Source organism: Propithecus coquereli, unplaced genomic scaffold, assembly GCF_000956105.1.
Source record: "Propithecus coquereli isolate 6110/MARCELLA unplaced genomic scaffold, Pcoq_1.0 Scaffold120, whole genome shotgun sequence".
NCBI lineage: Eukaryota > Metazoa > Chordata > Mammalia > Primates > Indriidae > Propithecus > Propithecus coquereli.
Genome location: NW_012136081.1, coordinates 3,565,692 through 3,589,819, shown reverse-complemented (window position 1 = coordinate 3,589,819; position 24,128 = coordinate 3,565,692). Strand labels below are relative to the sequence as shown.

The following is a 24,128-nucleotide window of genomic DNA, read 5'->3' as shown; positions in this document are numbered from 1 at the left end:
CCACGTACCCATCCCTTCGGAGCAGCTGAGGCAGGGCTCAGGGTTAATGCTGGGGAACGCTTGTCCAAGAAATATGAACTCCTGACAAGTGCCGTTTATGTCTACCGAACCTTTTAAAACGATCTTTTCCAACCTTCATATTTCCAAAGAGTAACACATTCCTTTGCACAACAAGATTGAAAGTAACACCTAAACTTGCAGAAGGCAAGACACTCAGATGTGCTGGGGCCCTGGACACCTCACACACACTAAAGTGCCAACTGCAGGTGAAGTTTGCAAAACACGGGCATGCGCATCTAGTGGGATTCCTTAAATAAAGAGAACGTTCAGTCCCTTTGCGTACTAGCAAAGGCTCATTTTCAAAGCATCTGAATTTATAAGTTTCCTTTCTGTGCCATCAACGCCAGCCACCCCTCTTGCTCAGGCTCCTTGGTCTTTGAAATTCACCATCCATCCAACAGGGCTGCTACTGTAACCCTCAAATCAATGAGCTCTTAGCCACCGACACCACAGACCCCATGCCAGCGGACACCACACCGGAGTGCTTGCCAATGTGCCCTCAGGACACAAGAACGGGGGGTGCCTCCTCTGGGTGTCTATTTACAGAGCCACAACTAAACAACCCACAGATCCACATGTGTCCCCAGCATCATGGTGACCACATGTCTCTTTCTACCTGCTACTCCATGACCAACAGCCAAGTTCCACATATACTATTTCCTCCCTCCAAAGAGTTGCAGCCAAGGCCTCGAAGACCATCAAACACCAGGTCCACAGGGAGTGGTGTCCACAGTGGGCTGAAACAACCACCTAGCAAACGTTCACGGCAACCCCAGGTCGGGCCTTGTGGCCGTGCTGCCAAGAACACAACCCGCTTCCCGATGAGAGTCGGCGCTCTCCCCAAGCAGCAAGATGCAGACACCTGTGTTCCTACCTCAATCAGGAAGTCCCCAGTCCGCAGTCCGGCTTGCCAGGCCACCCCGCCTTCATCCACGGACTCCAGGTACTGCAGGGCTGGGAACGCCGGCGTCGGTGTGAATTCTTCAATGGGCGTGTCCGCTGGAGACACAAGGGGCACCTCATTACAAGCCTGGGAGAGTTCACAGGGACCCCCCCCATGGGACCCAGGGAGAAAGAGGCTCCAAGCATCTCCCATGGAAGTGGGTGGTCCAGGCCAACTTGTCCTCTGGGAAGGCTTAAGACTCAAACTCATGGGTCACCCCCAACCCGAGCAATGAAGCCAACTGCATGTTGGTGCCACCATCATGGCTCTTGGCCTCTCTGCTGGAACCATGGATAATGTGCTCCATGGTACATGTCTACATGCCTGTCATTTTCTTTAAAAGCATCAGTGACTAAACATTTTCAGTTCTAAAAATGGAAAAGTTCCTCCCCTACCACACGGAGCTACAGAAACACCACACTGAACCACTTGCCAAATTTACATCTACGTAGACTCGCAACCAAGGGAATTCAAGTTGGAACATGGATGGAACATCATGCTGACCCAGTGGGCGGCTGTGGATTTGGAATCTGCACATGAGTCCTCTCTATGGCAGCCCGGCCCTCTGTGACCTCGTCCACAGGAGGGCTGGATCACTGGGCCTCAGCACAGCGGGGCTCAGCTGCTGGGGCCCACACAGCTGCCAAATGCAACTCTGGGGCAAGAGATGGACTTTTCTGGCAGTCATGAGTGGCTGGGGGTGGATGCGTGTGGGGATGAAGATACCAGCAGGGGGAGGGGAGAGCACACCACACAGACAGGTGTGGACACACTCATGGGCACAGATCACTTGGCCCCCTGAGCCCAAGGCGGGAGGGAACGCTGGCCAGGGAGGCCTGCGGCACAGCACACGCTCCGAGATGAAACTTCCACATGGCTTACCCACACACGCGGTGGGCAGACGGCCCCTCTCGTGGGGAGGCGATGCCATTTTGTTTTCTTTTGGAAGGGAAGCCCCCAAGTTAAGGGCAGGTGGTGGGCACGCTGCCACGGACTGCATCCCTGAGCCTCCCACCACGGGCCACGTAACGTGTGTGCTGCTGTCTCGGTCCACGGCAGAGGGGACCATCTTGCCACATTTCCTTTGCAAAGTCACCTTAGAGGCAAGCACACGGGTGCCTGCCGGCCTTGGAGCTGAAGCCCACTCCCAGAATGGGGCAGTTTCTAGATACCCGAAACTCAGAGATGGGTAATTCTGGGTGTATGAGACCAGGAGCTTCAAAGGCAGCCCCGATCTGGCTAAACCAGCCCACAGAATATCGATCACTTCCACCATTTAAACGGAGAGGTGGGGGAGGGATGAAGGAAACAAGAGTGAGCCTATTCAGAGCAATATTGTGTACGGAAAATTAAAAATATTCCTGAAGGAAGCCCCAGCGTTTTCTGAGTAAGGCAGAATGTTAAAGAACATGGTTGTCTAGCAACCAAGTGCCCCCAGGAAAAATGCTTATTTCATGGTTGTTTCTGAGCCGGGGAACATTTTTCATATAGGCGTGCACACACACACACACACACACACACACACCATGTGAACGCAGCCAGGCTCAGCGCGATGCTCTTACCTTTCGCCCCCCGGAGCACGAACCCGAAGCCTTCATTGTCTTTCTTCTGCAGGACCACTGTCTTCTCCTCGATGATGCAGTCGCTGTAGAGAGAATTCCGGGGATAGCGACCATTACTGTAACCCGTCATCATCACCGCCGCTGCTCCTCCGCTGGGCACGTTCATCATCATAGCCAATTAATCACCCGGCCCGCCGGACCCCGGCAGCACGGAGGCAGCCGGGCGCGAGGGTGCGGGAGGAGCGAGGGAGGGGGGCGGCTGCCAGGATAGGCGAGCTCCGCACAATGAGGCTCGGAGGGGGCGGGCGGAGCGGGAGCCAGCCCGAGGCAGGAGTCACGCATGGTGGGGCGGCCGGCTCAAGGGGGGCTGGCCAGGACGCCGCCGAGAGCAAAGAAAGTAAGTGGCCCGCACGGCGGCGGCGGCGGCAGCAGCCTCGGCAGCAGCGAGGTGAAGGAGCCCCTCCGGCCTGCCCCGGCCACACGCATCTTCCCGGGAAGCCCAGCGAGATCGGCCAGAGGAGAAATGAGGCAGCAGTTTTGTTTTGCTTTTCCTTGAAGAGGGTTAAAGAAAAAAATCAAATCCCGTCTCCTCCCGCACGAGCGGCAGCAGGCGCTGGGGACAGACGCAGGGACCTGTGCGTCGCATCCAGCGCCCCCTCCCTCTCCCGTCCCGCGCGACTGTGGCGTGGCAGGAGCCCCCACGATCATCTGACGAGCCCACGGCGCGCCGGCGGCTGCCTGGGCGTCATCCCGGAGGAGCGCGGCTGGGCTGGGCGCAGGAGGGAGGGGGAGCGGCCGCAGCCTCCCTGGCGAGTGGCTCAGATCGTCTCAGCCACAGCAAAGCCTGCCTTGGGGGATGAGGAGGCAATTGCTGGGACCAGCAGTGGGGCAAGCAGCTCCCTCCTTTGAGCCGACAACCCAAAGCCACACTGCTTTGCCTCTCAGCACGGCGTTCCTTTTTTTTAAAGGAGAGAAACCATAGAGCTCCAACTTTGCTGTAGCTGCCGAGGCCTCCTCTCTGCCACACACCGTCACCCCCAGGAACCCGGGGTGTAGGGGGGATCTGCACTGCCCGGTGGGCCACGAGGCTGTGGCTTAACTGTTGTCCACCCCCACCTTCTGGGTGGCCCACAGAGGCAGGGGGCATGCGCTGAAGGCTGCCACTCCCAGGAGTCTGCTGCTGCCCCAAGTCACTTGGGACCTGCAGAGGGGAGTGACGAGGGGAGGGAGGCAGCATGGAGACGGCCCTCTCCAGGGTCCTGCAGGGCCATGTAGGAGCACCAGGTACTAGGAGAAAGGACACCACCACCAAACGCCCAGACAGAAAGGGCTGCAGAGGGGCCCTTTAGAATCCAGTAGACCCGTCCCAGAGAAGCAGACCTGGGGATATGAAAGGCAAGCAGCTGGAGAAATGCACACAGCCAGCTGTGACACACAGCCCTCCTGGACCAGGTGGCCCATGAGGGGAGGAGGGACGTGTATGACAGGCCTCGAGTGTCCTGGACAGGCAGCAGCCCCTTGAGGTTCCCATTTTACAGATGAGGCCAGTGAGGTTCGGAAGATTGAAGGACATAGCCGGGGAGCATGCACCTGTTCTGACTCACTCCCGTGCACCCTCCCTCAGATGGTCATGCAGAGGAACTTCCCAGGGGGACCCTGTCGTCCAAGAATGGCCCAGCACGGCGGTGAGGCACACCTCCATTGGTGCAGACCAAGGCAACCCAGCATGACTGGTCAGGGGCCCAAGAACTTGGCGGGGGGCTCAGTCTCTGGGCCCCTGCTCTACTTCCCATCCCAGAGACACCCGGCCAAGTGCAGGTAGCCCCGGCTCTGGGGAGCTTGGCCATGACTGTGAGCCCCACTTGGCTCAGCCTCCCAAAGCCCACCTGCTCTGCTCAGAGCCCCCAGAGAAGGGCTGAAGCATGGGCAGAGGTCCAGGGCCCTGGAAGCCCACGGGTGGTGTCGCATGGTTGACGTGGTCATTAGTAAGTGACGGGGCTCTCTAAACCTGTTTCCCCATACATCCAGAGGCGGCAAAAACAAGCCTCTCGTAATTACCGCAGGGTCAGAGGCCGTGCCCACAATGTCAAGATGTAACAGGAAGCCCCAGGAGCCAGAGCTGTCCCTACAAAGGCTATGAGTAACCACAAGTAGCCTTGGCAGGCAGCCAGGACCCTGTGGCCCCAGGGAGGCAGAGGGAGGGGAACTTCAAAGGGGAATGGCTCACCCTGGCCCTGTGGCTCATAAGTGGCTGGGCAGGCGCAAACCTGCAACCTGCCTGTGGGCCTCCTTCTCCACGGAACGTTCTCCAAAGGCCCCGCCACCAAAGCCAAGGGCCTTTGCTCCGCCCTCCCGTATGTCTCCTCTCTGTATGAGGAGCTGCCGAGGGCAGGCAGCCCCCCTGAAACTCTGGAAGGATGCCAGACCCGAGGGTCCTGGGCTCGCTGCCCTGCGCTGTCCCCAGACTGACGACGTTCGTCCCTGCCCAGCTCCGAGGGGAACCTGTCGTGTACTCAGGGTGCCTGTTCCAGCTGCCAGGCAGCCCCACCCGCAGGACCAAACACTGCCCAAACTTGGGTCATTTCCTGCCAGCTGTCCCCCACGACAGGGAACTTCTCAGGGCCAACGGGGCTGCCTAGACACTCACTGGCGCCTCCTGCTGACCACACGAGGCAAAGGTGCTCCAGAGAGCTGGGTGGGGGCGCCGGCTGTGGCGTCACAGAGCCTGGTTCAAACCCCAGCTCTGCCCTGACCCAAGGTCACTCTGACCTTCTGAGCCTCAGAGCCCTGCTGTGGAAAATGAGAATCCCGATAACACACGCGTCACGGGGCCCCCGGGAGGCGTGCACGAGATAACCCTTCCGGCACCCGAGCCGCCCTGGTCCGGGCGTGTGCCCACGGCATTGACTGCGAGTGGACTGGTGCTTGCAGCCGCCAGTCGCCTCCCCTCCCTCCTCCCTCCTCCCAGAAGGACCCCTCTGATCTCACCACCATTCAAACATTCTCCTCGATGATTCCTAACCCGCCCAAGAACTTTCCAGTCCATACTTGCGACTGTGCAACTGTCTGGCTGCTCAACTGTAATGGCGCCATCCTGTTCACTGAGAAAACTCCAAACTCCTTAGTCTCGTGTTACGAAGGACTGTTTCTAGCTTCTCTTTCCTGCGTCATTTCTGGATCTAAACAGCACCCCCGTTCCCCGTCCAGCATGACCCCATCTCACTTTCATTCACACGCAGACCTGCGTTTGAATCCTCAGACAGCTACGGGCTTGGTTACTCAGAGCCTCGGTTTCCCCACCTGCAAAGTGGGGGCAAAAACATCTGCCTTGTAATGTTTACGAGGAGCAATTGAGACCATGCCCAGGAAATGCCCTGTGTTCGGGCAGGCCCCCCATAACCGGCAGACGCTGCTCTTAGCATCCCCACGCACCCTCCCGTGCTGGGTAACCAGGAGCGAACGTCCCTCTCCCCGAAGATACGTGAACTCGTGGGACCAGAGACCTCATCCTGCAGGTCACCCCCAAATGACCACAGCACCCCACATGGGCCAGGCACCCCATGTGTGCCTGAAGGGGAAGCAAAGTGGGCATGAACTCGAGTCAGCAGCGGAGCGGGGAAAGAATGGACGTCAGGCAGGGGTTGGCCAAAGGGTGACCGCAGAGTCAGGAGTGCAGAAGGCTCCAGGAGAGTGGACAGCTGCACCGAGGGCAGGCACAGCTCAGCCCTGGGCAGCGCCAACTGCAGGCAGCTGGTGTGGCCCGGGCAGCCAGAGGGGAAAGAGCAAAGGCAGCCTCAGGCCCTCAGAAACGTTCACTCCTTAGAGCAATTCACGAAAAGCAACGGCATACTCTAGAAGAGCTGTTTCCCTGAAACAGGAGCTCCAGTCTGGATCTGTCCTGGGTCTGCAACGTCCCGCCAGCCCCACAGAATCAGACTCCCACACTCAGGCCTCGGGAAGGAGCCTCTCTGGAGACGTGAAACTCTCAGAAGCTCCTTCTGCCGGTTTAGAGACCTAAAACCTGTCCCAGACGGCAGCCTTGGCTACGTCCGAAGTCGTGGCCCTGAGACACGGTCTCCGTGTGCCGCTCTGAACTGCACTAAAGCCCCCATGAACCGCAGCCTGCCCTGACCTCTGCACTGCCCAGGACCGCCCTGGCCCCGCACCAGCTTATCTGCTCTCAGACGCAGCCCGAATGCACCGCAATCCGACTTCACGGGGGCGGGGGGCGGGGGAGAGGTCAGCTGAGGAGGGCCCTGCATGGCCCCCACACTGCTCCTGGAGAGCCTTGCCCGAGCCTCTGCTGGGGCCCTTCTAACCCCAACCATTAACCGACTCCGTGTCTGCATAGTTGCTGTGAGCTTCTTGGGAGCAACACCCTGCCCCATTCCTCTCTGAATCTCGCCCCCATGACACATCTACCTGTGCTTGTTGACTGGACCAAGAATGTGGTCCAGTGGCATTCTCGCCAAATGTGCTTTCTGAGCAGGGTGGGAGGCCACTGTGACATACCCCACATGTGCCTTCCTTTGCCAACTTGTGCCCTGCAGCAGGAGCTGTGGAAGGCAGATAGGGTGCGCATGCAGCCCTGTCACACACAGCTGTGCAGGTTGTGCACAGTACAACTACGGAGGACACCATTCACGTCACGGCCATCACAGAACCATGTGCTGACAGTGGCAATTTTAGCACAAATGGAAGTGCAGCGTCTTGAGAAATAGGCCAGCACATTTTCCTAGTTCAAACAAAGATGGGACATAAGCCATCGCCCACCATGGACAATGCAAGAGGAGTCCCTGTAGAAAGCACACAGACCTCCAGGAGACACAACCAACTCCGTGCTGAAACTCTCCTGGGAGCCAACCGGCAGGGACCATGAAAGGTTTCCTTGTTTGTGCTCACGGCACATGACAGGAAGAGCTTGATGGACACGCCTGCAGCAATCTGTAACTGGAAGCAAGACAGGAGGGTTGTGGGGACTCCGGGTCTGTCACGCAGGGGGCCCACGAGGCCTCACCCCACTGGCAGGCCCGGCGATGCTCCTGCCGTTTGCCTCACAAGACCACAGGTGGCCGAGTGTCAAGTGGTTTTTAGCAGTGGCCTGGGGTTCACTGTCCCTAGCCGGGAGCCCACAGGGAAGGCCGCGCTTCACTTGGTCCAGGAGGCAGCAGGTGCCAGCGATGACAGCTGGCATTTTTAGAATTTGTCAGTCTCCGAACAAGCTCCCTTGGCAGCGGCCCCTGATCCTGGAGGAGGCGTGAACTCGGAGCCACAGGAAGCCCGGCCTGAGCTGGCCAAGACGTTTGAGTTCGAGGGCCCGGGTGGCTCCGTCAGCCCTACCCCACGGGGTCCTCGTGGGCATTTGAACTGTGAACACCAGGGTCGCTGGGGTGGACCAGACGGCTTCATCAGCAGCTCTCAGGATCTCGGCTGGGACAGTGGCCCTGTCCACTCTAACAGATACAATTCTTTAATCAACTGGGACCAGGTCTCGGTCTAGGACCGAAGTTGAGACGTGACTGGGGCCAGTGTCCAGCTGCCACGTTAACCAGCGAATCAATTCAGCCATTACTCACTGACCACCTACTGTCAGGTGGTGCACTCCTGGGGGCCGGGCATTTAGGGGGACAAACCTGGCCCTTATGGAGATGCCAGGTGTAGGGGTGGAAAGGTGGCCCCCCAGAAGATGTGTCCAACTCCTAACACTGGTACCTGTGAATGTGACCTTATTTGGAAACAGGGTCTTTGCAGATGTGAGTAGTCAGGGATCTGGAGGTGAGACCATCCTGGGTTTAGGGAGAGCCCCAAAACCTTACAAGGAAGAGGGAAAGGGTTTTCCAAGACACAGAGGCGGAGTGGAGAAGGCCACATGGAGACGCAGGCAGAGACTGGAAAGACGTGGCCACGCGCCCAGGAGCACTGAGGCTGGAGAGGCGGGAAGGCTCCTCCCCCAGAGCCGCCAGGGGAGCGTGGGCCTGCGACACCTTGATCGTGGACTTCCAGCCTCCAGAGCGGCGCAGGAGTCAGTTTCTCTTGTTTTAAACCACCCGGTTTATGCTAATTTGTTACAGCAGCCACTGGAAGAGCACACGGCAGGCAAGTGGGGAAGACAAGTGTCACGCGGTGCGTGTGCTCGACAGCGCAGGATGTGCTCTGTGAAGGACCTGGAAGGCGTCCTGGGAGGGGGACCGAAGTGTGTGCAGGAGCGAGTACCGTGGGGGGATGGGGAGGGAACGAGAGGGAGAACATTCCAGACAGAGGGGCGCTGGAGCACAGGGAGCAAGCACAGGGTGTCGTGGGTTTCGGCCCCGGCACACCCGGGGCAAGGTCCAGGGACACGGCTGGTGGCACGAGTGTGCGCGCTGTGCTGGCGTCAGCAGGGCCTGGGCCGGCGCGTGCTTTTCCCCAGGGTCAGCTGAGAAGGCTAAAGCAATAGAAAAGCAATTGTTCCACTTCCTCCTCTGGGCTCCTTCTTCCGGCCAGGCCCGAGCCCGCTGGAATGACCCGGGCTGGCCTGCACTGTGCGGCAGGAACTTCCGCCCAACGATCGTGTTCCCGTCCAACCAATTTGTGGGCAAGAGCATGAACGTCGCCCCACTCGGAGGCCACGGCTATTCCTTTGAAGCGGCAGGGAGTGGCCTACGGGGCTGAGGCAGATGACAGAGCTCCCACCCGCAGCTCTTTGCAGGGGGTTTCGGGGGCCGGGGCGGGGGCGGGGGGCCCTTGGGCCTTCGGGAGGGGTTGGCCTTCGGGGGGGGGCCGGCGGCGGGGCAAGGCTGTGCCGGAGTCAGAGCCGAGGGCACTGCGCCCTCCGCAGGTGTGCGGAAGGGGCAGAGCAGAGCCACAGGGCAGGGTGAGCAGGGCCATTTCCACAAGCAGGCCCCCCAGGCCCAGGCTCCAGCCGTCCCGACGCGCTGGGCAGCGGACCCGCCAACATGCCTGCGACCCGGAAGATAAAATTCTCTGGCTCCAGAATCCAAACAGCTTTCGGCATCTCTGAAATCTACGCGGGTGCACCCGCTGACCCGCGAAATCTGCTGTCACCAACGTACCGTCCACCGCATGCACAACCGCTTGGAGGGCAGATTTCCTCACCTTGAAGGAATCCCTGAGCATGGCGACAGTTGCTAAGAAGTCACAGAGGCCGCTGGGGAATGATCACGGTGAGTTACTCACAGCCAAACGGGTTCAAAAGCAAAATTATCACAATCATCTCAGAATTTTGTTTATGGCAAAAAGGTACATTGAATGTGGGCTGTGGGTGCATTGAACACATCTGATCCGATCTTGGCAGGAGATGCCGGAACTCAGGGCAAGGCCCACGGAGGGGAGTGGCACCTGGGTGGGGGGACTCCTGCAGAGAAGCTGGCAGGCGCCTCTACTGCCTCTGAAGCTCCTTCCCTGAGCAGCTGGGGGGAGACCTGCTGTCTCCAGGGCAGGGGACGGAAGCCTGAGAGCAGTGCCTCTAAATCATTCCTCCTGTAATCGCGTTTCGGCGGCAGGGCTGGATGGAGGCAGGAACTGGGACACTATTAGAAAGAGCTGCCTCCGGGGAAAGGCAACGCCAGCGGATGTCCTAGAAATTTCCTGGCTCTGCCAATCAGGAAGGATGAGGCTAAGCAGAGAGCTGTCAGCTCCCCCTCAAGGTTGCCGGGGCAGGGGTGGGGGGCTCCACAGGTGCCCCGGCCCTACGGAGACGCCAACCTGGGCCCTTGTGCCGCTGGGTGCGTGCGCCCCGCCCAGCTCACCGTGGCAGAGCTGGCTGCAGGCGGCACAGAGGGCCGCTGCACGGGCGGGCAGGCTGCAGGCGGACAGGGGTTCCCCAGTCAGCTGTCGCTCGCCGCCAAGTGGGGCCTCTCATCCCGTGACCACGCACGTGGCTGCTCCCTGCACCTGCTTCCTGGTTGGAGCGCTGCAGTACGCGGTGCTGCTCTCCCGCTGCCCTCCTCCGTGACTCGCGGGGAGATGAAGCCCAGCGCCCAGGGCCATCCTGGTGCTCTGAGTGACAGCCCAGGCCACGCTGCTCTCGGGGAGTCGGTGTGGTGTCACGTGCGGGAGGTGACGGACATGGGTCATGCATTGATGGAGGACACTTCTCCTGGCTGCCGGGAGCTGCCCTCACTTGACGGGCAGGGGGACAGCGTCGCTCCACGTTGTGTTGGGGAGGACAATGGCTCCGTCCCCGCGGAGCCCGCGCACCTGCTTCGCGGAGATGCGCATTTATAGGAGCCATTTTTCAAATCAGCAATTATGAAAACACCCTGCCTGGCGTTTATTACGACCATTTTCCTCCTCATTGCTAACATGATAAGCAATTCCAGTTTTTCCTAATAGAAATAATAATGTGCAAAGAACTTGATTCAAATTAAATTGTCTCATTATTTCATAATAAATCACCCCCAAGCATTTCCTAAGCGCTACCAGGCGTGCTACCTGGCAGGGACGGCAGGCGGGGAAGACAAAGATGCGGCTTAAACGTGCTCACAACAAGCGGGGAGGCGATCGGGCTCTCTGCTGAGACGGGGGATGGAGGCTGGGAGGGAGGACCGCCGCCTTGGAATCTGGGACCCCAGCTTGCGCGACCTCAGCCAAGTAGTCGAACCTCACCGAACGCCAACATCCTCACCCGTCCAACGTGAGCGTCCGCCGCGGCCTTGAAACGGCACAGCGGGCCCGAAAAATACTTATTTTAAAGAGGTCCCTCACGCAGGATCTGGCACAGAGCAGGGGCCGGAAGATTTCGTCGGCTCGTGAGGACGCACCTCATGCATTACAGAACCTGCTTCATTCTGGAAACGTCACGTATAAAGCGAGATATTTTTATGTGCCTCTTAGGTAAAAGACGGTTCTGCCAAAAGCAGCAGAGTGTCTGCCCTCAGGTGTCCTTCCTTGTGAAAGGACATCCTGCAGGTGCATTTATGCAGAACAGGACACCCCCGTGTGCTGGAAAACGAGGAGCAGGAAGTCCCCACACTGTGACTCCCAGGCAAGGGGATCCCGGCACACAGAGCTGGGGCAGGTGGGCTGCGGGCGGGCCCGTGAGGGAGGGCACCGGCGCCTCACTGTGCCTGCAAGGACGGTGCGGACTCCGTGGTGTGATGCGGGACACTGGTGTGCTGGCCCAGACCCAAGGAAGCATCCTGAAGTGAGCTCCTCCACCCCCCACGGCCAACCTATCCGCACGTGCCGTCAGCTCGAGCACCGAGGCAGAGCGGGCATTTGCACACCTGTCCACGACTTCCCCCATTCCAAGCCTCCAACATCTTTCACCTGGGGACCATGAAAGCCTACTGACAGTCTCCCCTGAATTCACTCTTATTGTGAAAACCTTACATGTATCTCTCTCGCTTAAAATATTCCAATAGATTCCCATGATACTTGAGGATAAAATCCAAATTCCCCACCATGGAGGAGCTAAGACCCTTTATGACCATGCCCCTTCTCCTCTTAATTCCGCCTATTCCAGCCACACTGCTGTCTTCTCTTCCTGCAGCAGGCCAAGCTCATCAGCACCGCACTGCCTTTGCACTGCCTGCGTTCGCCCCAGAATGCTGCCGCTGTCATTGTGCAGGTCCCTGAGGTCACCCCCACAGAGGGGCCTTGCTGCCTGGTAGCAGCAGCCCTCCTGTGTCCCCAAGTCCCCAGCCCTTCTCGGCACTTATTTTATTTGAAATTGGGATCTGTCTGTTTACTCGGTTACTGCCTGACTCTTGCAGTGGCACGTGAGTGCCCCCGACGGCAGGATCTGGTCCTGCCCACCACACTTCTGCAATCTTGGACAGCACCTGCCGCCACCGCTATTTTTTCAATAAAAGCAAAAAGGTGGAAAAGATCCACTTTCCAGTCCGGGCTCTGGCAAGAACTGGTGGTGGGACCCTGGGCAGGACTGTCACCCACTCTGGGCCTGCGTTTTCCTGCCTGTAAAATGAGAGACCGGGATATCCGAGCAGGTGCTTCATTGGTGCTACTGACTCAATGAATGGAACCTACAGCAGAGTCTGCTGTGTACAGTGTGTGATGCAGACTGGGTGACCCACTGTCCTGGTTTGCCCAGGACAAAGAGGTTTTCTGGGATCTAGGGCTTTCAGTTTTAAAACCAGGATGGTCCTGGGCAAATGGGGCAAGCTGGCTGCCCCCTACAACCCTCCTTTCAGTCGGGAGGATGCCTCTGCCTCCAGCTCTGCGCCCCTCATGACCCCCAGGCTGGTGGGGACCACCTCATCAGAAAGTGGACGCAGCCGGTGGGAGAAGGGTTTGCCCAGGGCCACACGGCTCGGCCAGTGGCAGGGCCAACCCTCAAGCTTCGGCCTTCGACTCTGAACTGAATGTTCTTAAAAACAAAACAAACAACAACAACAAAAAAACCAGGGGAACAGTACAACTGCCTGGCATTTTGCTGCAAGTGCAGGAAGGGGCTGTTTGTGACTTTTCCTTCACTCGTTAATTAAAATGACAGGCCAGGCCTGCCCCATCTGCTGGTCCCCAAGCTTGCCCAGAAAGACCAAGCTGAGTGGGCTGGGGACAGTCCACTGTGCTCTGCTTGTAAGGACAGCTCCCGAGTCCCTCTGGTGGGGGTTGAGGGGTAGACGCCCTCCACAGCTATAAAATCAGAAACCGTCTCCTTCCCGCAGGAATCAGACGCAGTGGCGGTGAGTTGCCGGGTACCCCAGGCTTTGGACAGAAGGCCCAGCCCAGGGCTGGGGCCTGAGCCCGCAGTCCCCCCACCAGGCCCACCTGCCCAACCTGGACTAGACGGCACGGACGTCTACAGCAGGAGGCCATGGAACAGCCAGGCCAGGCCCAAGCCGGAGGGCAAAGCCCAGCCACTGCTCCTGCCCACCCTGCCCGCCAACCTCCCTCCACCTACAACGGCCTGAATACTCTGTTTCTGCTCCAAGGGTTGATACTTAGATGAGAGGGTGGCTTCACCAACGGGACAGTTCTAAAAGTATGAAGGAGACACATTTAACGTGGAACACTTTAATGAAGTCCCTTGAAAAGGGCTCTGCAAACATTCTAGACCAAGGGCTGGCGAACTTTCCCTGTGAAGGCCCAGAGAATAAATACTCCAGGCTTTTCGGGCAGTTGGTCCCGGTACAACTACTCTGTCAATTGTGGGGCGGAGGGAGCCATGCCAATATGTAAACAATGGGCGGGGCTGTGTTCCAATAAAACTTTATTTACAGAAACGGGCGACGGGGCGGATTTATCCCATAGGCTGGCGTTTCTAAAGATAGGCTCTAAACGTTCCAAAGACATTTGAATCCACACGAATAATACACGATACGTGACATGCAGTGACGTATGACAGGAGCTAAGAACAGTCTCAGCTCTCCTGCAGAAGCCGCGCCAGCATTACTGCTCACAGGTGCGCCGGGCCTGACACGCCACCTGAGCTTCAGCAAAGGTGCGCGGAGAATGCGCTTTAGAAACGAGGCCATCTGTGCGATGCCCTAGAAAGGTTCAGAAAGGTCACAGAGTCCTTTCTGGAAAACAGAGAACCTCCCTTCCCCCTCACTGTGTCTGGGTTTATACTAGGTTGGCTCAACGTGGGGACAGACCTGAATTCTGGCTTAACGAGCAATAATTAATAATCAGGGTAATTATTATAATTACTGTGCTTATGGTCTGTGAGCACTTTCGCTGTGCCAGGCGCCACTCTAGATGTTTCACAAGTTGAGCTAATTGAATCTGCATCGCGACCCTAGGAGATGCGCACCGTTGCCACCCGCTTTCCAGACGATGGACGCGGCACGGAGGCGAGTGGCCTGCGCTGGAGCACGCGGTGGCGGAGCACGCGGCGGTGGGGCACCCAGGCTGTCCTAGGGGACCGCACGGTGGTTGGACACTGGCCAGGTGGGGGCGGCTTCCTGATGGCTCACAGCCCTCCCCACCCAGACGGCGGCTGAGAAAGGAAGGACGCTCTGGAGGCAGCCCCGGCTCCAGCAGCACTTCCTGGAGGAGAAACTGCCAGTTTGCTGTCAATACCTGAGCTGCCGGGATGTCCTGAGAAGATTCCGTGTCAAAAAATCTAAAATTGGACTGTCTACTAGTGAGGTATTTAAAAAAAGAAAAAGAAAAAACAAATCCAAAACTGGAAACGGCAGACAGAACCTGGGGGCTCATTTACGCACAGCAGGAAAGATACGGTGGGACCAGCAGAGGCAAAGGCAACAGCACCTAAAAACAGGCGCAGACACATATGTGTCAACGTTCCCAGTTAAAGTAACATGCCAGTTCCGCATGCGTTTCATGATCCCGCGTCTCCACTAGCTGGCCACGTGTGAGGCGACGCAGTCTCTCGGGAGCGCGGCGGAGGTGCTGTTCTTCGGTTCGTACTTTTACTTCTTCCTACAACACTCGCTCTGTGCTGTCTCCACCTGCTGAACTCCTACTCAGTCTGCAAAGGCCACTCCAACAGCCACCACTTTTGGGAGGCCTTTGTTGCTATCCCTCACGTGACACTGTGTGCCTAGAGGGAGGGGAATGAGCCTTGTCCCTCCCCATATCCAACTCCTGGCACAATCTCTGGCCCTCCCCCAGCCTGCTTCCCGCCACAGAAGCTGGGAGAGCCCAACGCTTGCTTTCCCAGTTCCCCTGCAGGTACAGATGGCCGAGGCCACAGGACAGGGGCTTGGCCAAAGAGACCTGAGGGCACGTCCGTTAGCACTTCTGGGAAAGATTTAACTACTTGGTGGGGGGGAGGAGGGAATAAAGAGAGAGAGAGAGAGATCGGAGGAGTGCTCCCTGGCTCCCTCTCCTCTGTATGCCTGCATAGGACTTGCCACGGGGATGTAACACTTGGCGCTGCAGCCACTGTCCTGCCCCCCACCGCGAGGGAGAGGCGGAGCAGCCTGCAGAGATGCTGCCGCTGCTGTGGCACAAACGCTGGCCACGCCCTCCTCCGGACTTGCCTCTGTGGTCTCAGCCACCCTTAGTGGGTTTTTATTACATGCAGCCGAACGTTTCCTAAGGGACACCAGGTGAGCGTCTGGAGCCTGGGGAGGCAGAGAGGAGGCTGACTGTGAACGAGAAGACATGGCCGGAAGCCAGGAGGCCTCTGGGCTGGAAGCCTGGACTCAGCCCCGGTTCTTCCAATAACTCCAGTCACTGGTGACGCGGACGCAGGAGCCCTCGTGGCGCAGACTGGGGCCCCATGTGAGACTTCACTGTCTGAGGAAGATCGGCCACCGTCCCTCATCTCGGACGGACCTCAGCCCAGGAAGCTGAGAGCTAAGGAAAGTGGTGCTCTTGGACTCGGCTACTCCGAATTTCCCACTAACTAGGACACTGGCTTCCTCCCTAGGCACCCCGGCGAACCCCAAGGTGCCAGGAGATAACCTGCATGTCAGAGGGTTGGGGACAAAAGACGCACCAGGGCTGGGAAACGGCTAAAAAGCCAAGTGAGGTGAGGAACTAAAGATTTCGGACAGATGTGAACCTAGCGACGGTGCAGACCGCAGCCTGGGCCTGGCAAAGTCAGGCCGACCGGCTCGTGGCCGAGCCCAGACGTGGCACCTGCCGACGCGCCCCCTGACTCAGTGACCAGCTCATCTGCAGATGGGCTCCGAGGCAGGCCACACGCCATGCAGATGGGAAGTCTTCGCAATGCCTCTAGCGGAGCGGCGACTTCCTCCTCCCGAGTCCAGCACGTGGTGGTGAGTCTTCCCCACCCCGCGAGCGTCCCCCGTGCCTAGGCCGGCGCCTCCCCCACCCGGCATTCTGCAAGTTTGCTGTGCTCAGTCCAACCTTCGATGACACCTACTGCCCCGCTCTGTGAACAGACCCTGGGCCTGGGCCTTGGGGCCTAGCGTCTCCCCAGAGAGTAAAGGTGAGGCTGGCTCCCCCCGAACCACCTCGCTCGCTGCTATCCGTACGAGAAGGGCCACCGCTTACATGGCCACGTGCCCTGCCAAGGTGATTGTGAAGAAGCGCGTGGGTGGGGTCTGTGGGAGCGCGGGGTCACACACGGCACGGGTCCTCGGTGGCCTTGCTCGGGGCTTTGGAAGACACGTTCCCCCTGAGCTGGAGGGACGCTGCACCCCGATGCTGCTCCTGGTGGGCGGGGTGGGCGGCCCCGACTTGCTGCGGCTCATTTCCGTGGCATCCAGACCGTCGTGTGGCGTCGAGTGGCGTGTGGCGTCCACTCCTCCACGACGCAGCACGCTCAGGCTGCCGTGCGCCGCGCTTCTCAGGGACTCAGCCCCAGTTGTTTTCTTTCCTCAACTTTTTCCCTATTGTCCAGTATTTTCCAATTTCCTCCTTGTTTTCCTCATTATTCTTTATCAGAGCCAGGCCCCAGCACGTGGCGGCCATCCTCCCGCTGGCCCCGGCACCCCGCGGGCTCTCAGCCGTCATGCTCTGCCCGTTTCTGGGTTGCCGGAGCAGATGTCCTCCTAACTGCATCTGTTTGGCTCCTCGCCCGTCTCCAAGGCCGGGCTGCGTCCATCTGGATCTCCCGTCCTCTCCCACCCTCCGAGACACGTGGCGTGACCGCCCCATTGTCCACAGACCCCTTCTGCCCCGACTCCAGCACTCACGCCCGTCTACCGGCGGGTCTCGGGTGCCTGAGTTTATCACAGCAGATTTCAGCGGAAACACGCTCGCCAGGACGCCCTCCCGCCGCGCGACAGGCCAACACGGGGGCTGTGCAGGTTCTTCAGCATGAATGTAGATAGAGACAGGGACAGGGACGGCGACACCAGGCCCTCCGAGGCTGAGCACCCACCACACGCCAAGCCCTGTGCGAAGCCCCTGCACACAACTTTGGAGGGAGGCCCTGTTCTCTTTGCCATTTTATAGACAAGGAAGCTGTGGCTCAGAGAGGTTCAGTGACCAGCTCAAGGTCACGCAGCTGGTGGCAAAGCCCAGCTCTCACGGCCAGGAGCCCGCCAGCCCCTTTGAGGACATGCACCTGCCAGCACGGGGCCTGCCTGCTGCCTCTCAGGACGAGTATGAAGGGCCCCTGTGTCCCACCATGCCGTGTGCCCAGGGGGAAGTGGTCAGGGCCGGGCACAGGCCCTGCCAAGGGACCAGAGCCTTAGTCCTCGACCGATGAGGATGTCAGGAGTGGGTTCTCCTGTCCTTCCAGGTCCCTGCCTCTTCCAGCGACTGTTGGCTGCCTGCCCCATCCTATGAGCCTATCTGCCCATTTACAGCACCCATGACCTCCTGAAACGGTCCCTTGTTTTCCTGCACATTTCGGGGCACCCCCACTGGAACGGGAGCCTCAGGAGGGCAAGGTGTCATCTGTCCTGCTGAGCACACTCCCCGGGGCCTGGGACGGTGTCTGGCACACGTGGGCTTAAAGGGATGTCATGTGCCTACTTGCGGCCTGATGATGAAGCCCACCTCTGCCCACCACCCACCCCGGCCAGGCCCTCCTGGGGCGGCCCTGCCCATGGAGTGCCAACTAGAACAGGTGCGCCTCCCTCAGGACCTGGGCGACCCCTGCAAACACCTACAGTGGTCCGTTCCCAAATCTGAAGGTCCCAGGGTGCGGCTGCCGCCTCAGGGGCTGCGCGGCCTCTGCCAGGACCCATGATAACCACGATCAGGGCCTTAGCAAGAGAGAAAGAGCTAGAAAATGGGAGGGGACTCGGTCCTGGACTGTGTTGTGGGTGCCTGCACCCAAGTGAAGACATGTGTGGGGGCTACTGGGTTGGACACTGTACCCCCTAAACTCATGCCCACCCAGAACCTCAGGATGTGACTTAGCCGGAAACGGGTCTTTGCGGGTATAATTAAGGTGAGGATTGAGAGGAGGCCACCCTGGATGCGGTGGGCCCTCGAGCGTCCTCATGAGAGACAGAAAAGGACACAGAGACACAGCAGAGAAGCCGCGTGAGCTGGAGGCAGAGACTGGAGTGATGAGGCCACAAGCCGAGGAACCCCAGCAGCCCCCAGGCGTGGGAGGAGAGACAAGGAATAGAACCTTCCCCGGAGCCTCTAGGAGGAACCAACCCTGCCGACACCCCGATCTCAGACTTCCGCCTTCTAGACTGTGAGGCAATAAATCCCTGTTGTTTTCGCCGCCCAGGGTGTGCTCATTCATTCCAGCAGCCCAGGAAACCCACACGGGGAGCATGGCCAGGAACCCGCGTCGGCTACACCAAGAGGATGCCCATGGGCCTGGGAGGGCCAAGGCCGGGCCCCCAAGCCCCGTCTCTGCAGAGACACCACCAGGCGCCCGTGGGTAGGTGCTGGGCCTGTCTGCAGAGTTCACCATCTCATGGGAGGAAGGGCCTGCAGAGGAACCGGGGACCTCGGGGACGGCCATAACTGCTCCCACGGGACCCTGCATGTTCAGGCCTTCTGAGGGCCCTGAGACAGCCAGCACCTCGCCTGGCGGGACTGGCTCCCGACACGGCGGTGTGAGGACCTGTACATCTTCCCGAGCGAGGAGCAGGGTGGGGCAGCCTTGCTCCAGGCACCATCTGAGTCTAGCCTCACATCGTCCCTCCCTGGCCTGTCTGCCGCTCCCTGGCCAGCGCCTCTGTCCCCAGACACAGGGAGGGCTCTGGGCCTGCGGCCTCCGAGGCAGCAAACGCTCACCCCTCCTGCTGGGCAGGCCGCCCCACCCCAGCACCACAGCTGAGGGTTTTTGCAGCTGGCACATAGGCCCAGACCTCGTCTCCCACCCTACACTCGCCATAAATGACCCGGGGCCCCACGGCGGGGGACAGGGAAGCAAGATGCCGTCGACACCAGCGGGGAGAGGAGCCGGAGTCCCAAGTCCTCTTCCGCGGCACTCGCTAGCCTTGGTTTCCCCACCCGTGAGGTGGGGCTGCGACACCTGTGCCAGGGAACGACACGCTCACGGCTAACACAGACCCAAACGACCTCGTGTCAGGGAGCGCGGATATCCCGAGCCTTCATGTACCGAGTGCTTGCAATGCCCGTGTGAGTCTCCTGCTGCTGCAGCCACTGCTTTACACAACCTGGTGGCTTAAGACACATCTGGTCTCTCGCAGTTCCGGAGTCAGAAGCCGCCCTGGCTAACCCGTGGTGTCGGCAGGGCTGGCTCCCTCCGGGGGCTCCGGGGCAGAATCTGTTTCTTGCCTTTCCCAGACAACGCCGTATGTCCCCTCCCTCTGCCTCCAGCCTCCTTGGTCCCTTTGACAGGGACCTGTGGGGACACTGGGCCCACCTGGACGCTCCAGCACCATCTTCTAATGCTAAGGTCAGCCGACTGGCTGACGAGGTCTCACTGCACCTCAATTCCCCTTGGCCAGGGAGGGCCACAGAGTCACAGGGTCCAGGGGTCAGGACCCGGGGACCATGACTCATCCGGCCACCCCCTGCCGGCCTCCCACTCCTCCCCAGCGAGGCTGGAGACTGACACAGGGTGGGGTGCTTTCAGCAATCCCTCGCCAATTCACTCTCCCTGGTCAACCCCGCTCAGTGATCAGACCCTACGCCACCGCCCCTGTAAAAATCACGGCTCCAAGTGCCGGCGGCTGTGCCGCCAGGTGCCCTGAACTGCAGGAGGCCCGTGAGGGGATACTGGCTGCTCAGGGATGTCCTGGCCTCTGTCCATGGGAGCCACTGGTACCCACTGCCCCCCTGGGAGTGTCCTGCCTCTAGAAGCGGGAGCCGGCACCAGCTGCGCCAACCTCGCACCGACTCCCTGCCCCTCAACACGGGGCCCCTTTTCTCCTGGCAAAGTCTAACGGCGGAAACCACTGAACAAATACCTTCTGTGCAAAGTCGTTTCCCCGCACGCAGGACTCACAGTGGCGGAGAACTGAGGAGGAAAGCTCTACAAGGCATAATCCAAACCCAACATCTGATGCTGACAAATTGCCGCTGGGGCCGGCGGTAACCCCGTCTTGCAAGGTTAACGAGCCCATCGGGTTCCTGGCCCGGAAACTAGTGATACAAAGATGAAACGCAGCCCCTGGGGTATCATCTCTGCCAAGGCCCAGAGGGATACGACCCTCTACGTCCACCCGACCACGCTCGGGAACTGGATCTACACTGGCAGCACTGCCTCGGCCAGCCTGGACTATGGTCCCTGTTGTGCCCCCTTGGTGCAGAAGCCACCTCATTTACAGGGAGGACTGACAGGACACGTGGAACCTGCCGCGTTTCTCAGATCATTCAAAGCTGCCTTCCTGCGCAAGCCCTTTGGTCCAGGAGGCGGCCCAAGCCCTGTGCCTGACACTGCCTGGGGTGGGCAGGAGGCAGGGACACCCAGGCCCAGAGAGAAGACCTATCGGTCGGGGATCTGGGTTTCAGTAACAGAAACCACCTCCATGCGTCTCGAACACGTGGGGCTCTGCGCCAGCTGCTGGTTGAACATGCTGTCGGCCACATACCGCTCGGTTTAACGAAACTGGACCTGGGTGTGCTCAGGTCGGGTGCGGCCAGCCCTCACCCAGGCAGGAGCCACGGCCTCTCCTTTTCAGAGAGACGGGAGCTCGACAGCCTGGGCGAGAGCGCAGGGCAGCCCACGCCTTCGGAGGGTGTGTGGCAGGAGTGCTGGGACCCAGAGCCTGCGGTTCTGGGAGCTGATGGGACGGAGACGCCCTCAAGGGCACACCGGGCCGTGTCCTGGGATACTGCTGCTGTGATGCCTGAATTGGAAACCACCGAGCCACGTCCAGGAGGAGACTTGCTGGGTGCACCGTGGCCCACGCCCAGGCGGCCACCAGGAAGGGGCTCTCTGTGAAAACTGACGTGGGAGCCAGTCGCCCGGCAGAAGCAAATTCTGGACAGTGTGCAGAGTATGACGCGCTGTGGCCTCACAGATACACGTGAAAGGATGCGATGCCATCACCATAGGCTGGTGGGCATGGGGCAGGGACTAGGGAGGTGGCATTTACACGTTTCTGCATTCGTTGGGCATCTTGAGGTGGATGAGCGGCATCACTGTTTTCTAAAAAGCCTGAAAATGGGAAGGAAGGAGGGAGGAAGTTTCTGGCTTGCCCAGGCCACATGGAAGGGGGACTCGAGCCCTTGTTCCTGAAGGTGGGAGCAGCCTGGTTCCCTGGTTGAACACGCTTTCACAGACGGCATCCAGGAGCGCCGTGTCGGAGGGAAGTGAAAACACGGGAGGAAAGCCCCAAGTTGCAGGAGGATGTCGTGAGGATGGGGACGGCTAACGATGCTGTTTGCAGTGGCCGACCGGGCTGGGGCTGCTCTGGGGGTTTCGTGGCCTCACCAAGGCCTAGGGGCAGGTGTCACCTTGAAGGAGAGGAGACCGAGGCACAGAGGGCTAGGGGACATGTCTTAGGTGGATCAGCTGGAGAGGAGCAAAACCGGGACCCAGATGAGAGGGGGGCATGACCTCTGAGCCGTGTCCCCTGTGAGGGGCATCTCCCTTCTGGCCTCGATTTCTCCCATGGTGTCCTCCCAGGCTCCCTGGTGGCTCAGGATTGGACAAGCCTTGCCCCTTCTCCCTCCCTCCAGTCCTTAACCTTCTGCACGTCTCTGCTCAGCTCTTGCCTTCTCAGCGACGCCACCATGACGGTTCCCTCCCCCGCTCCTCGCTGCCGTTAACTCTTTCTTTTCTCCCACAGAACTTGTCACTTGCTGCTGACTACGTGTGCCGAGACCTGTGCCCGTTGCTTCACTGACACGCCATATCAGCGCCCGGTGGACGCTGTAACAAACCGCCACAAACCTGGCGGTTTCACACAGCAGAGGTGTCATCTCTCACAGTCCTGGAACCAGAGCCCCGTGGACAGTAGTCGCTGGGACGAGACTGAGGCACAGGCAGGGCCACGCCCCCAGTGGGGCTCTGGGGGAGGGTCCTTCCCTCCTCTTACAGCCTCGGAGGCTCCAGGCAGACCTTGGCCTGTGGCCGCATCTCTCTAATCCCTGCCTCTGTGGTCACGTGGCCTCCTCCTCTTCTGCCTTCACGTCTCTCGCTTGCACGGAGACACTTGATTGCGTTAGCGCCCACTCAGGGGACCCGAGAAACCTTCCCGTCTCAAGATCCTGGATGTAATCACGTCTGTAAAGACCCCCCTTTCACGATGTAAGGTGACGTTCACAAGTTCCGGGGGTTTGACACAGACACCTTTTGGGGGCCGTTATATAGTGACCACACGTGCCAACGGGTCTCTGAGTGCTGCGCACATACTTGTTGAATGAATGAATGAATGAGAAGACAGTGCCAAGGCCCTGTGGTCTCTGCCCAGCTCCTCCCTCTTTGTATCCATGGCCCCCTGCCAGAGTCCCTGTCACCCCCTCCTCCTTCCCACTCAACACTCCTGAAACGCGGGAAATGGCTCCCCAAGCCTGAAATAGGAATGTTCGAAGGCCACGCCCTGGTTTCATAAGAGAATCTGGTTTGGTGTCCTGTGCTCCACCAGCACTAAGGCACAGGCTGTGCAAAGAACCCTGAGGCAGGAGACAGGCACACCCCGCCCCTGCCACCGTCACCACTGCGCGCCCAGGATGCAGCACTGGGCGGGATGGACAAGGCCCCTGGCCCTGCCTGCCCAGCGATTGCTGGCCCCAGCCCAGCCCCAGCTGACTGGCCACGGCTCACAGGTAATCACAGGCCTCGCTCTGCCTCAGTGTACCCATCAGGAAAAAGAAGGGACTCCAAATATCCCTCCCCAAGTCAGGCACCAAGGACTGCCCCTGCCTCCTGGGGGAGGGTCCAGAGCACCAGGCCTCTGGCCAGAGGTGGGCTCAGCATGTCACCTCCTGAGTGCCTTCTGGGTGCCAGGCAGAGCCCCAGGCCCCCTGCCAACTGATGCTCCCATCTGTTCCCTGGAGTTGTGCCTCCGCTGTCAGCCCTTGCCTGGACCCCGGCTTAGAGCACTTCTGCCCATCTCAGGCTGTCCTGTGACCACCCCTGCCCACTCTGGGCCAGGCCCTGGAGCCCCACCCCTGCCCAGCCTGTCTCAGGGTCTGCAGTTTTGTCCAAAGCACGTCTATTCATGGTGGCCACCAGCCAGTGGTCATGGCAGTTTCAGGCCAAATGCATAGAGTTTTATAATCAGAAGAGAACTTGGGGACGATGTAGCCATTTTATAGGTGGGGAAACTGAGGCCCATACAGGAAGTAGGTGTCAGAACTGGGACCAGAACCCCCTGGCATCTGCACTCCTAGGCCTGGGCCCATCAGGCTCGAAGCCTGCCCACTAGAACCTCAGGTTGGCACACTTGACTGTGTATTCGCAAGCCAACTCTGTGCCCGACTCTGAGTCAGAGTGTGGGGCCGCAGGAGGGAGCAGAGCGGTATGGGCGCTGGCCTGGGGCCGTGCTGGCATGGGCTCCTGAGAGCTTGCGAGGGCCAGCTGTGGGCACCTTTCCCCGCTGGGTGCTCAGTGACCCCAGGCTGGCAGTGTGGAATGGGCCATGGTGGGACTGTTCACACCACGGAGATTGGCAAATGCCACTAACCATGGCAGAGACGGGCCAGGGGCACAAGAGGGGCCAGGTACAGTGTGGGTAAGCGGGGAGGCGGAGGCTACCTCTGGCAGCTGTGACCAGGGACGGCTCCAGGGAAGACTCGAGTAAAGCCTCGGGAATTTGGAGGACAGGAGATCCCTGTGTGCTGTGGGCCCGCGAGCTCTGCTGGGCCCTACCTGCCCTGGTGGGGAG

At 59.6% G+C, this 24,128-nt stretch overlaps 1 protein-coding gene across 1 annotated transcript in view; it reads right to left on the bottom strand.

Annotated features, from left to right (window-relative positions):
- Positions 1 to 24,128, bottom strand: part of SHANK2 (SH3 and multiple ankyrin repeat domains 2) — a 491,107-nt gene that overhangs the window by 172,161 nt on the left and 294,818 nt on the right. The window contains exons 16-17 of the mRNA XM_012665629.1: positions 2,566 to 2,648; positions 935 to 1,059 (exon numbers count right to left, since the gene is read on the bottom strand). Of these exons, the coding sequence (XP_012521083.1) occupies positions 935 to 1,059; positions 2,566 to 2,648 (208 nt within the window). The remainder of the gene's footprint in view (positions 1 to 934; positions 1,060 to 2,565; positions 2,649 to 24,128) is intronic.